Raw genomic sequence first — 15,830 nt, forward strand, 5'->3', positions numbered from 1 at the left:
TTGTTTAGGAAGACCTGGACATTGTTAACTATCTTTTTGTTTGACATCCACGTTTCTGATCCATACATTAGTATTGCCTTTACATTTGAGTTAAATATTCTCATTTTAGTTTTTATAGACAAATTCTTGTTTTTCCAAATATTTCTAAGTTGGTTGAAAGTTGAATAAGCCAGCTGTTTCCTTCTATTTATATCTTCAGTAGTTGCTCCTTTTAATGTTGTATATAGTCCCTCACTAATTTGTTCAAGACCTTAACAACTACTGATGACACACAAAAACTGGCCTATAATTAAACACTTCTAGTCTGTTACTGCCCTTATGCAATGGCACTGTCTTACCTTCCTTCCATTCCTTGGGTACCTCTCCCACAGCCAAACTTTTATTGAAGAGCCAGGTCAACGGAGCTGTCAGTTCTTTAGCACATTCTCTCAAAACTCATGGTGAAATACCCTTCAGACCCACAGCTTTACTGACATCCAGAGTACGCAGTATTTGGAACACGCTTTCATCTTTATCCCACAATGTCATTCTTCAACAATCATTTCTCCTCCTACTGGCCAAAAAAATTCCATAGGATTTTCTTTGGTCTTAATGCCAATCTCTTCTCATATTCCAGTTTTGCCTTCCTCGCCATTCCAGTCAATCTCCTGGCCTGCGTCTTATTTTATTCGTGCATCTACTCCCCATCCCTCTCCTTATATCTCTTCCATAATCTCTTTTTCACCTGCAGTTCCTGTTTGATATTGTTTGTCATGTTGCCTAAAACATTTGTCCCTCAAGAATTCTAGAAATTCCATTCCCTTATTACTACATGCATTTTCCTCTTCCCAGCTTATACTGCTATAGTTAAAATATCCCATAACAGTCATTCTTCTTGCACTTGCCAAGCTCAGTTGCCTAAACATCTCCTGCTCCCCATCCTCTATGCTCCTTGGTTTGTAGCAACACCCTACTAAATATCCTGTCTTGGCCACTTCTACCTCACACCATATGCTTACAAAACAATTAGTGTCACTGCCTCCATTATAAAAGCCTCTACTCTTAGAGGACATAAGTCATCACTTATGTCCTCTAAGACATAAGTGATCATTAATTCGTCTTCTTTTTTTCAGATACTTCTGGCATTAGTATAAAGCATAAAGATGTCACTGCTTCTGTACCTATCATTATTCCCTATACATACCACTGGACTCAGTGTTACCCAATGTCATCCCCCTTCTCCCAGGTACCCATTCCCACAAGAGGTCACCCTTGATACCATCCATCCTGAGAATTAATGACAGCATTGACACACTGACTTGTTCAGAAAACAGCAATCTCTCCAGATCCCTTTGTCCTTCCTCATTCAAATGCAAGCAGTCTCTCGCATACAGTTCCATTCTGTCCTCAAATGCCCTCCAAGCATCCACATATTCCAATCCTCTCTTCTGAAACATTCTGGCTATTATGCTGTTCAGTATTACTGCTCTTCTACTCAGCTCATCACTATCATACCTGGGCAACACACACACACACACACACACACACACACACACACACACACACACACACACACACACACACACACACACACACACACACACACACACACAATCTTTCCTCTCTGTGTTTTCTTTTGTACAACCTCAAGCAAGAATCTCATATCTCTCGCCACCCAATTTATATTGCCTCTCAAGTCATTTGTGCCCACCATCACAATCATTTCGTCCATCCTCTCACCACTCTTAATTGCCATAGCCACACTTTCTATCGTCCCTCCTCTGGCATCCTGTCTTGCACACCATGATCATCGAGTCTCCATACATCACACTTTTTACCACTCTGTTCCTTGATTGCTCACCTGCATCCCTCACTTTCTCTCCTCTAATCCTTTCTCTCTGTGTTCTCCTACTTACCTGCTATCCTGGCATCACTGTATCCCTACTTCCAGTACTCCCTTGCATTCTTCTCATTTTCTCTCTCTGACTGTTTTCATTCTCCTCTCTTCTACTGTTTCTGTTCTCTCCTTTTCTATCATTCCCATAACTTGCTCTCACTCCTACTCTGATTTGCCTTGCATTCATCTCTTCCATTTGCCTAATCTCATCTTTCATACTTCTCTTCTCGTTCCGAGACATTCCACCTTCTCTTTCAGCTCATCAATCTCTCTCTCTGCAAGTTAGTCACTCGTACTCGCCATTTATTCTCCCAGTTAAGACCATCTCAAAACTTCATAGTCATTCAAGCCTTCCACACTCCCGACTCTTATTTTTTTCATTCATATTTCGCTCGTCATTCTCTCCTATCACACTAGTTGTCTCCCGACATTCATTTGCCATCTGTGATGCAACTAAGTCAGTTATCAAAATATCTAATTCATTAAATTCCTCCCATTGCCTACATTTTGCACATATACGCACTCCTCCCCTCTCTCACCCGCAATATATCCAACTCCCAGGATGCATACATACTGCAAGCACTGCATGCCACAAAATCCTTTATTATGTTACTCAAAATAGAATCCTTAAATGGTAGAGGGCTTGGTAACATTTGTATTTGGAGCTGGGGCCGCCATCATTCACTTACTGCTGAGGAACTACTAAACTGAACAAATATGTATAAATGCTTTATAAACATTATATTATATATATAAATGCTAAATATATATATAAATATAAATATATAAAAATTGAATGAATAATTTTCATTCAGTATTTGAATACATTTTTATTCAGTTTAATAAAATGTTAAATAAAATAATTGAGTCAATTTTATTCAGTTATTGAATACAGTAGTTACATTCAAAACATGAATCATAAGAAGAGTCATGTTTTTTTGAATATAGTACCAGACTTTCTCCCTGCTGATACCATGTTACATTGATGAAATATATCATAATTTTTTAATAAAATTTTTAATGTAATAAAAATAAGTATCTATAAATGTGTCCAGTACACACGTTTCCTTAAAACAATCAAATTTTTGATTGGCAAGAAGTTTCCAGTAGGTGCTCTACTTGAGACTTATAAGATTACTTTTGCCTCTGATTTCACAGAAGATTCCAGTAAGGAAGATTCCACTAATTCCAGTAAAACATTCCAGTATAGGAATGTTTTAAGTCATTAAAGAAAACTAGTTCATGTTGGTGATTCTCCCACCCCATTCATTTGAGTTCAGCTATTAACTTACCTTTGGCAATTTGTCAAAAACCTTTCAAAGTCCAAGTATACCACTGTATATATGCATCTTCCTTGACCACTGCACCTATCACCTTATTGTAATAAGTAAGCTGATCACTAAAACATGATATTCCTTCTCAGGACCAAGATCTAGATCTGGATCCTGGCCTTCACTAACTTCTCCAACTTTAACCACAACACCTGACACACACAGATTCTCCAATATGAAGATTGAGTCTTTTCACTTCCCTTATGACACAATCTTGCCTTCCTTCCATTCCTGTGAAACTTGTCCTGTTCATTCATCTGTTTCATTAACCATTCTTTTTCCAATCCTTTTTCCAGATGGTATGTCAATTAAATATTTTCCAATGTTTAAGTGGCATTCCATCTCACATTAACTCTGCTCACACATCCTTGAATGCTAAGTTTCTTCCTAATAGCTTCATTTTTAATATGATTTTGCCACTGGTGCTATCTTTTCATTCCCCTAATTTTTCATAGAACTCCTATAACTGCAGTCTTTAGTCTTTGATCCAAAGACTAAAGACTGCAGTTTTATCTTTAACCAAAGCTAGTTTACTGTTTTGGGCTAATTTTTTTCTTATTCTATATACATTCATTAAGTTGACTTCTCATCATACCAGCATGTTTAATTTCTGTTGTCTATTTCCACATTTAATTTGCATCTTTACTAAAAATTGTACCTAAATAAATGTTTTTCTTGTGTAATTTTTTTCTTGACTACTTGTATTAGAAACTATAACTCATTTCTTAGGAATGTTAGTCAAGTGAGTAATATTTATTATCCGACTAGTTTCACCAATTTTTGCTATTGGCATATTCAGGGATACAATTGGTAAGCGATATGAAGGTAACAGAGTAGGTTTTTACTGACAGCTAATTCATACAAAATTAGTACTGTGCGTGAGACAATATGCGTGTTGCAGGTACATGATTTATTGATTGAGAGACATAATGTAATTGGTGTGAAAGTTGATTTCTTTAGTGTTTAGTGATCTAATTAAAGTTTTCCAAATATCAGGTAGGATTATACCTTGATTCTTATTTAGGTTTCCTGTTGAATGTGTGACTATAGCAGCTTCCTTGAAGGTTCTGGTATGGTAGTTCTCTTCTATATAGGGTATATGACTCTTATCCCACTCATTAAGATGGTTGGTAGTAGCAAAGTGCGAAGAAAGGCCTGAAATATCTCGAAGCTTCTAGAGGTCTGACCAATGTAACTAACACCACAGGAACAAGGTATATTGTATACTCCTTGGTATACAATATACCAAGGAATATACCAAAAGGCCTTGGCTCCCCAAAAGAAAAAGGGGAAAAAAAAACACTAGAAAATTTTTCAAAAATCTTTTTCTAATTAAAACTTATTTTTTTATTTATGTCGTGTCGTGTCTTCTATTTCTATGCTGCTTATGAATTAGCGATCATTGCAGATGCTCAGTCATAGGTCATATGCGACGCATAGTGTGTATTCTCAAATCGTCTACTCAACTCGCCCCCCCCCCAAGATTAAATCCTGAGTGCACTACTGGTCAGGAGGAAAAACCAAGTTGTGTTTAAGTGAATGATTAGAGATATAAACCAAGAGTTCCAAAAAAAAGAAAAAGAAAAAAGAACATTGTGGAGGCAATATTAAAAAAAAGGTGATTGGCATACTCATGAGCCATACAAAGTGCATGCAAGATGAGGGTATGCCCTCTTTATGGATCTTGATCAGACCATAGAGGCTAGGATGCTGAGCAAAATAGGTCTTAAATTTTCTCCAGTATCCATCAACACTGGTGACTTCATCTAGTAGTGAGTTTAGCTTTCTCAGTTGGCTCTTAGTGGGATTGTGAACAAGTTCCTGGTAAGTGGATCTGTCGCATAGTAAGAGAGATATTTTTCTTTTGTATTCTGAGGAGTCCATGATGACAGTAGCTTTCCGTTTGTTGGCTTTTGCAATAATGAAATGGCTGTTGCATATTAGAGATTGTAGAGCTTTACTTCACTGGACACTACATACAACAGCAATCGGCTCACCATTGCTCTAAAAAAAAACTGGAATCATAAAAACTCTGTTGCATCATGCTCATATTATATGCTGTAAACCACAACAACTAAAGCAAGAACTTCTGGATATCAAGCAAAATGCAACTGAATGGCTTCTCATAAGGGACTATGCAACGTGTTTTTGATTCTTACAAGCCTGCCTCAAACATCCATAGGAAAAGGTTCCAATGCTATACTTTTCTGACATCTCTGAACCAATCACAGGAATCCTTAAAAAATACAATCTAGTGGCTACATTTATTCCTTTCATCAAACTCTTCTCTTGGTTCCCATTTTCTAAAGATAAATGATCTCCTCTGCCTCCTTCTGGTGTCTACCAAGTTTCTTGTGACTTCACCTTTTTTTTTACTTTAGACAAACTGGATATTTTGTGAAGAAAAGATTACAAGAACACCCATCATACATTGTTAATAAGAATTATTAAATTGTGAGCTGAGCCTTACTGTATGTATGTATTTATATCTTATTTTTTTATGTGGCTTCCACTCACAAAACGTTGTAAACTTCAAATACATTAGTATTATGAAGGAGGTTTTTTTTTCTGTTCTTATTAATTTTATATATATTTTTTAATTCTTACAGAATCCAGAAACCCTGCTCTCAAGACTGAACATGGAACTTTCTCAAGACATTTCCTGCCTCCAGTGAGTGGGATGCTGGTCTCATACTTTGTGATAAAATTTATCCGCTACCTATTTTAAGTCAGTCACAAACATTCAGGCCTATGGCAAAATTCGAACCTGCACTCTGTTGGTTATGGAAAGTGGATATGCTAACTACTTGACTAACCAGGAGGATATAAAGTACAGAGATGAGATTAAAATTTCCAATTTTGATATGAGGTTTAATGCCACTTTCTTTTATAATGTAACCTATACAGATGAGGTGTAAGAGTGGAGATAGTGTGCATCCTTGTTATACCCCCTGATTTTACATCAAATCACCTCATGATGTCTATTCATATTCCTATGATGTCTCCACCACTTACTTGTCATAGAGTGAAAATCTGATCTTGACAACACCTGTTCAGCCTGTAGCAGTGGCACATCCAGAGGGGGGAAGGGTGCCAAGGGGCCCTGGCTCCCTCAAAAGAAAAAGGAAAAAACACTAGAAAGTTTTCCAAAATTTTTTTTCTAATTAAAATTGATTTTTTTATTTATGTTGTGTCGTGTCTTCTATTTCTATACTACTTATGAATTAGTGATCATTGCAGATGCTCAGTCACAGGTCGTATGCGATGCGTAGTGTGTATTCTCAAATCGTCTACTCAACTCGCCCCCCCCACCCCAAGATCAAATCCTGAGTGTGCTACTGGCCTGTAACCAGCTTGTTCTCCAAGTTCTTCCTCAATTTTTTTAATCCTGAAAACTGGTCTGGGTAGTGACCCTTCCTATAATGCATAGTATTATACATTCATTATGGGATACTAAGACAACCGATCTGAAGTCTTAGCTTACACTTGGATAAAGGATTGAACTAAGTATATAATTTCTTGGTATCTTTAATTTATTATTATTATTATTATTATTATTATTACACCCTCCATGGAGTTGACAGACTCATCGTGGGAGGTCATTCAACTGACAACATATTTATCATATAGAATCTTAAAGTGCTTAACATTCATTGCATTAACAACACATTCTGGCAATGCATGCATTCCATTCACTGGCAATTCTCCATGTAAAAAATCTACTCCTCACACCCTTCTTCACCACACTTTTACATAACTTCCAGGAATGACCTCTGGTTCTTCCCCCTCTCACCTTCTACTCTTTTGATAATCTCCTATGGATTAATCTGATAAAACCCTCTCACTAACTTAAACATCTCTATCACCTCTCTTCCTGCTATCCACCAAACTGTGCAATCCACATCTCTTCAACCTCTCTCCATAGCCAGCATTCCAAACTCCTGGTATTTTCTTAGTCACTCATCTCTAGACTCCTCTCCTATGTCTCCACATCACATTGAAAACTAGGTGACCAGATCTGAGCAAATAGGACATCATATATAAAAGATCTGCATATTAATGAATTAGGCTGTGAGAGAGGCTATACAGCATATTGCAACAAGGAGTGATATGTGTGACATCCAGTGGCGCACTCAGGATTTAATCTTGGAGGGGGCAGAGCACTCAAGATTTAATCTTGGGAGGGGGGAGGGCCGAGTTGAGTAGGTGATTTGAGAATACACGCTATGCATTGCATATGAGCTATGACTGAGCATCTGCAGTGATTCCCAATACATGATATCCGTGATCTCCTCTGGCTCGGGCAAATGAAGTAGCGACCGAGCACTACTTCATTCTCCTTGCATTCACAATGGCCAGGATTCCCGAGAGCTATAGGGTATCCCCACCTTATGTGACCACTAATTCATAAGTAGCATAGAAATAAAAGACAAGACACAACATAAATTTTAAAAAAAAAATAAAATTCCAAAAGATTTTTGGAAATTTTCCTAGTGTTTTTTTCCTTTTTTTTTTCGGGGAGGCCAGGGACCCTTGCCCCCACCCCCCTCCCTGGGTGCCGCAATGGTGACATCCTATGATTTTCAACATCTGGTTCAAGTTTAATGTGAATAACAGTTAATTCAGAAATCTCTCTGTGTATACTTTTTTTTCTGTTTGTTTTTTCAATCCGAGAAAATACATGAAAATGGTATAAGAAACTAGTAATTAAATAATAATTTCTTAAGAAAAGTTTATTATTATTATTGGACTCCTTGGACACCTCCAAGGAGTCCAAGGACTTGTTGCCAGAGGGCACTGCACTCCACTCTGCTATGCACATCTGACAATATCCTCTCCTACTTAACTCTCCCACAACTACCATCGATGCCATTTATTATTATTATTATTCCGGGCAACTCCAAGGAGTCGATAGACTCATCGAGGGAAGCCCTAACATCATGTCAAAAACAACTATTCGATATTCACACAGTATCTATCATACCTTGCCTTGAACTCATTCACGGTCATAGCACCCACCACAGACTGGCAGCTTATTCCACTCATTCACCACTCTCCGAGTAAAAAACCTAGCTCTTAACACCCTTGTTAACCACATTCTTGCCCAGCTTCCATGCATGGCCCCTAGTCCTCCCACGACCAGTCCTATTTTCAAAAATATCTTCTGGATTAATCTTATAGTAACCCTTCAGTAATTTGAATGTCTCAATCATATCACCCCTTTTCCACCTATCAACCAATTTTTGTAACCCACAAATCTTCAACCTATTCTCATAAGGTTCATTCCACAGACCCTGCTATCATCTTGGTCACTCGTCTCTGGATCCTCTCCACTTCCTCCCCATCATGAAGAAACCCTGGCACCCATAACTGGGCACAGTAGTCCAGATGGGGTCTTATCAAGGCTCGATACAGAGGAACAATAACTTGTTTGTCTCTGCATTTTAAAGTATTTTTCAGAAGCCAAGTGATTTGATGAGCTGATTTAGCCACTTTTGCAATGTGCCCCCTAAACTTCAATTCCCTCTCCACCAACACTCCCAAATCCCTGGCCTAATCAATTTCCTGGAGTACGGTTCCACGAATATGATATACTGCTGCTATTCTTTTTACCCCAAAATGCATAACCTTACACTTTGCCACATTAAATTGACATCCAATTTTCCTAGCCCAGTCCTCCAAACTATCCAAATCATCATGTAAAATTTTGACATCCTGTGCACTTACAATTGCTCTACCCAACTTTGCATCATCAGCAAACAAGTGAACACTTCCTCTCAGATCCTTTCCTATATCATTAATGAACAAATTAAACAGCAGTGGTCCAAGAACAGATCCTTGTGGCACACCACTAGTCACAGGCTGTCTTGTGGACTCTACTCCTGAATAAACCACTCTCTGATATCTCTCTGTCAACCACCCTCCTATCCATCTCACCAACCCTATATCCATCCCCATCTGCTCCAGTTTACTGATTAGGGTTCCATGTGGTATCCTGTAAAAGGCCTTGTCAAGGTCCAGTAGAATCACTGTAAACCCATTACCCTTATTCAGTTCAGCCGTCACTGTGTTATAAAACGTGAGCAAGTTACTGAGGCATGATCTACCCTTCACAAAACCATGTTGTCCCCCATACAATATCCCATTTTCATCTATCCAATCCTGTATTCTTTTCTTGACTAATTTCTCTAAGACCTTGACTACGATTCCTGAAATGCTAATCGGTCGGTAATTTACAACAGCAGCCTTGGAACCACCTTTATGCAGTGGAACTATTTTCCCCCCTCTTTCCACCCCCTCTGGACTAACCCAGACCCGAGACTCAAATTAAACAAAATGGTCAAGGGTACTGACAATTCTTTAGCCACTTCTCATACAACACGAGCTGGTATACCATCCAATCCTACAGATGTATTGACATTGAGGGTATGCAATAGACTACTCACCTCCACTTCATTCACCACAATTCCTGTATAATATACTGGTTTATTCATTTCTGCAATGTCACCACGTGGATGATATATTCTTGCAAAGTGCTCACTCAGTAACTCAACTACAGGGTGTTCGGGATAAATTTGACATATTTATAATTAATTATATTTTTCCGTAAGTTACATGTATTAACACACACTTCTCTTCATTTAAAAGTTTGGACCCTTCTTCATTCATATACAAGATGTCAGAAAGGATGGATAGCTGGAACCCACCTGAATCATGGAAGAGAATAACTTGTATCATGATGATTCGTGCCCGCCATCAAAATAAGGATATTACGACTGCTGCCCAATGCTCCCTGAATACAGTAAAAACAATCAGGCATGAACTAGAGACTTGCAATGGTGACTACGAGGATGTAGCAAGAAGAAAGATCCCTAGCAGACGATCTGATTGCGTTCGTACAGCAGAATTCCTCGCAAATCTGCAGGAACAGGTGTTGAAGAACCCTGGCATTGGAATTCGGGCTTTGTTCGTGGAGTTGCTAACTGTAGTCAAGCCCTGGATAACAAGGGTAGCCAATGGTAGGCCGTATGTATGGCAGCAGGATTCGGCCCCTTGCCACACCTCTGGGAAAAGTCAAAAATGGTTGTCTGAAAATTTCTACGACTTCACCAGTCCAAATGTTTGGCCTCCAAACTCCCCAGACCTTAACCCCATGGATTATTTTGTATGGGGCGCAGTTGAAAAAGACACCAATCGCACTTCCAGTAATACAAAAGCCCAGTTAATGGATAAAATTAAAACAGTTTTTGCGGCCCTTCCCAGGGAGACTGTAGCATCAGCTTGTTCGAGGTTCCGAAGCAGAATTGAAGCTGTGATCGATGCTAATGGTGGTTATTTTGAGTAAATCTTGTTGATAGTATTGTAATTAACTCTGCCTGTAATGTTTTTTTGTCAATTCATTAAATTTAATAGATACAAAGAAGATTTTCTTTTTCCTTACGAAACTGTCAAATTTATCCCGAACACCCTGTATATCATGACTTATTTTTCATGGTATTAACAACACCACAAACACTTTTATCAACAAGGATGTTTTATTAACGCTAATATTTCGCTGATTTTCAACTCAGCATCATCAGAGCACAACACACATGTAAACGCGACAGTGAGTGAGTGAAACAATATAATTGCAAAAGACAAAAGATCTAAAGTCCTATTTTTGGCGCCCTCTAACGGGAAAAAAAAAAAAAAAGCAGCAGTTATCCAGGAGTTTTTCTTAGGATAACCGTCTCCCAAATTTTTGGCAAATTAATGCAACCATATTTGTTAAGGTTGGGAGAATTCTTCAAAGCCATTGCTGACTCAAAAAATAATCTTTCAGATCTATAACGACTCCTAAATAGCACATTCGTTTTCCTCCATCTAATCCTGTGTGAAGGAGTGTCCAAAGCGTGGTCTGCCAGTCCCGACTTGCCATAGTAATAGTAGCGAATGTATCGTTCATGTTCTTCCAGGCGGATGTTCACTGCTCTTCCTGTTTGCCCATAATAGGCCAAGTCACAGTCACATGGAACTTCATACACTCCTGGGTGTGCTAAAGGGTGAAGTTTATCCTTTGGCGAGCGGATCAGAGTTGCCAGCTTGACATGAGGCTTGAAGGTGGTGCAAAGGCCATGTTTGAACAATACTTTGGCTATCTTTTCTGATGTACCTCTGATATAGGGAATAGAAATGGTCATGTTGTATTCTTGTGTATTGGGGGGGAGCAGAGTAATGGGCCTATGTAGTATTTTTTCTATTTTGTAGGGATTGTAGCCGTTGGCTAAGAACGTATGGCGCAGGTACTGGAGTTCAGTGGTCAGAGCTGTATCGTTAGAACAAATGGCTCTGGCTCTGTGTGTAAGTGTTTTTAAAATGCCGTACTGTTGGACTGGATGATGATGTGATTGTTTATGTTGGTATCTTCCTGTGTGTGTGTAGGCTTCCTGTAAATAGAAAAAGATAGTGATCCATCTGAAAGGTGGGTGACTAATGTGTCAAGAAATGGTAAACAGCTATTTGATTCTTTTTCTACTGTGAAGTGAATTTTGGGGTGTTGGCTGTTTAGGTAGGTGACAAAAGCATCCAAAGTGTCTTGTCCATGGGGCCAAATGGCAAACACATCATCTACATAGCGCAATCACACTAGTGGCTTGTATGTAGCTGTGGTAAGTACTTTGTTTTCAAAGTGTTCCATGTAAAAATTTGCTAATGGGGGGGGAGAGGGGGGAACCCATAGCAGTACCATTAATCTGTAGAATTTTGCCAAAAATTTGGGAGACGGTTATCCTAAGAAAAACTCCTGGATAACTGCTGCTTTTTTTTTTTTTTTTTTTCCATTAGAGGGTGCCAAAAATAGGACTTTAGATCTTTTGTCTTTTGCAATTATATTGTTTCACTCACTCACTGTCGCGTTTACATGTGTGTTGTGCTCTGATGATGCTGAGTTGAAAATCAGCGAAATATTAGCGTTAATAAAACATCCTTGTTGATAAAAGTGTTTGTGGTGTTGTTAATACCGTGAAAAATAAGTCATGAATAACCATCAACGCCTAAGCTTATCTGTTAGATCAACTATATCAACTGATTCAGTTACCTCCTTACCATCGGCATTCTTTAAAATCATTCTGCCATATACATTTTTCCTTTTACTTGCAACATATCAAAAAAACTGTTTAGGATTCTCTTTAGCCTGCATGGCCAATGTTCTTTAGTAATCCTTTTTTGCTTTTCTTACCACACTCGTTACCCTTCTGGCCTGTGCTTTATACCATTCATGTGCCTGCCGGTCACCTTTCTCCTTAAATTCCCTCCATAGTTGTTTCTTTTTTTGCAGCTCAAGCTTAATGGTGTTATTCATCCATTTAACCCTACTTGATTTATTATTCGGACTCTAGGTATACAGTCAGCCATTGCTTCATGCAAACACTTCTTAACTGTCACTATCAACTTCTAGTCCTTGCAGTTGTACATGCCATTGCACTGAACCAATCAAACTCCTAAGCTTGTCATACTTTCCAGCCCAATAATTCCACATGTACCCTGTCTTAATTGTAAATTCCACATCTTTAGCCACCTCCCAAGTCAAGACCCTATGATCACTCTCACCAATTGGTGGCAATGTGGTCATATTTGTCACAGCCAAATCCTCAGATGTAATTACTAGGTCAAGCACTCTCTGATCCCTAGTATTTTCCATTACATGCTGTCGCAGATAGTTATCCCTTAATAACTGCATAAAATGCAATTCCTTCCTCCTGTGTGTCCTCTCCTCACTCCAATCAATGTGACCATAGTTGAAATCTCCCATAATAATTACCCTCCTTCCACTCATTTCTTCTATTTGCTTGTGCATACTGTCTCCACCATATTTTCCATCACCTGGTCTGTAGCAGCACCCAATTGTATATTTTGTTCTGCTAGGCACAATCTCACACCAAATGGCCTCACATGTGCTCTTTTCTCTATCCTGCAATTCAACTTCTATTCTCCTTGGCTGGAAACCTTTATCATCAACAATACTCCTCCCCCCATTTTATTCTCCCTGTCATTCCTGAACAAACTATACCCATCACATTCAATCCCACTAGCTATATCATCTACAGTTAGCCATGATTCACTAATGCCAATAACCTGTGGTCTGAAAGTGCCAACCATGGCCAAAAACCCTTCCTTCTTGTTCATAATGCTCCTAGCATTAGTGTACATGAATTTAAGACCCCCATTAGCCCCATCCCTACCTTGATGCCTTATATTAACTATTCCATTCTGATTTGTTGTCCTTATTCGCTCAGGCATATTATACTACTCATTTATGCATTCAACTGCCTCTCTAAGGTCTGTATATCTACCCCCCCCCCCTTAATAAATCTACCATCCATGCTCTCCAACAACAGTACTTTTGAATGTAAATTGCATGTTCTGATGGCTGATTTGTCTGTACATGGGATGAAAAACCTGAGTTTCTGTGAAAAAAAACAAACAAACAAAAAAACTTTGTACCTTCCTTGCACATATTATTTGCCAGATACAAAAGCATGGAAATATCAAGCCATGGAAACCTTTACTAGCTAACCTCAAAAAGCATTCAAATAGAGCTTGCTACATAGAAGCAGTTGGATTGAATAGATATAAATGACTTTCATTTAAAAAGTAGTCCAGAAGAAAAAATTTAAAGTTTGGAATGCAGCCTATGGGAAAATATGTAAAGTTCAATTTAGAATCGAAATGACAATCTGGAAACAAACAAAAAAAAGTATATGTATAAAAGTTATAAAAAAATTAATAAAAATAAAAAATCATATTTAAATTGGTATCTTCTTGCATGTTATTTAATCTTGGTATCCTCCTTGGCCTAGCTCCATGCCAACAAGACCTCAATAAAGGTCAAAACCAGTCTGTGTTGTGATTCTTCCCATAATGTTTTGCATTGTGGGATACTTGAGACAATTGATGTGAAGTCAACAGCAATATATAGGTAGACTAGTCATGAAGATACTTCATGTGCAAACTTTGTTTGCTTGTGCTTGGGTAAACAATTAACAAAATAATATAATTTATTGTAAAGTTAATATTTCTCAAGATGTCACTCTTGATATATATCTATATAAAGTACTGCTGTTTTCTGAAAATGGAAATGACTGAAGAAACAAACACTTTTATTATTATTTTTGTTTATTTTGTTTTAAATACACAGGAATTAACATTTCTGATGTGAGCTACAGAGCCCCTGAAACCATCATTGCCATGACTCCAGCAGTAGCTAAAGCTGGATATTGTGCAGCATCTGACATTATTGTAAGTTGCCTGTTTCCTTATGAAGGATATTAATAATAATATTAACATTATTAATATTAATTGCAGTCCTTTTTCAATCCCAGGAACAATCTTTGTTCTCTCTTTCTTTCCTCCTTTGATGTATTAGAAAATTAGTCTACTTCTATTTTATAGCATGCCTATAGTAATGGTTTATATGGTTCTATAGCATTTCCCCTTTACTGTTCTGTTTATCAAACTTTGTATACCATAAATCCTTTATCATTCGGGAAACCAAATCTGAGCCCAGTTTATAAAAAAATAAATTAAAAAAAAACTAATAATTTTTAGTATCTTTCTCAATGTTATCATCATCATCAGACCTCCATGAGTTAAAAAAGATGTTTTGTCAAAGGTCCTACTGTCTGTCACACACACATGGATTATCAAACCATGCCCTTTAAGTTTATTCATTGTTTACACACTGATCACATTCTTAAGAAATGCATTTCACTCACCAGTGAAATGCATTTCTTAATGCTCTCCATGCAAAAAAAAAGTCTGTTGTTCACCCCCCCCCCTCCCTACTGTCTGTCACACACACATGGATTATCAAACTATGCCCTTTAAGTTTATTCATTGTTTACACGCTGATCACATTCTTAAGAAATGCATTTCACTCACCAGTGAAATGCATTTCTTAATGCTCTCCATGCAAAAAAAAGTCTGTTGTTCACCCCCCCTCCCTCCCTCCTCCTTAAAGATCATCTGGAGGATGGCCTCTTGTTCTCTCCTTGTCTCCTACATTCTATGAAAAGTCTCTTCTACATTAATCCAGTAACAACTTCTTAGCAACTTATATCTCTCTCCTCCACACCATCCATGAGACTCTGCAAGCATTTCCTCAATCTTTCTTCATTACCAATGTTTTTGTAGCAACCAAAAACTATCTTAGTCAATTGTTTCTGGACCCTTTCCAATAGATTCTCAAAACCAGATAATCAAATCTGCACACAGAAATCCACAACAGCCCTAATTAAGGCCTTATATAAGGAAATCAGAACTTACTTCTGCATGTCAGTGTTTTCTGCAGCTGTGCCCCAATCTGTTGCGATGCTGTAACAATTTTGGCAGCGTATTCCTTAAAATTTGTGTTGTTTTAAAATTTTGCAACATTGTTATTATTATTATTATTATTATTATTATATGGGTATCTCCGTGGAGTCTGAGGACTCATCATGTGGATTCATGCAGTACCTATCATATCTCTTCTTAAACTCATTCATTGTCAGGATACTCACAATTACCTCTACTGATCCATTCCACTCATTCACCACTCTACAAGAAAAAAATCTAATCCACATACACTTCCAAACTATCATACTCTT

At 38.0% G+C, this 15,830-nt stretch overlaps 1 protein-coding gene across 1 annotated transcript in view; it reads left to right on the forward strand.

Moving 5' to 3' along the window:
• The window catches only part of LOC150105829 (serine/threonine-protein kinase/endoribonuclease IRE2-like), a 185,405-nt gene that overhangs the window by 101,275 nt on the left and 68,300 nt on the right, over nt 1-15,830 (forward strand). The window contains exon 5 of the mRNA XM_090394573.1: nt 14,384-14,484. Within this exon, the coding sequence (XP_090250699.1) occupies nt 14,384-14,484 (101 nt within the window). The remainder of the gene's footprint in view (nt 1-14,383; nt 14,485-15,830) is intronic.

Source organism: Typopeltis vanoorti, chromosome 6 (genome assembly GCF_054136105.1).
Source record: "Typopeltis vanoorti isolate ZY-2024b chromosome 6, IOZ_Tvanoo_1.0, whole genome shotgun sequence".
Taxonomy (NCBI): domain Eukaryota; kingdom Metazoa; phylum Arthropoda; class Arachnida; order Uropygi; family Thelyphonidae; genus Typopeltis; species Typopeltis vanoorti.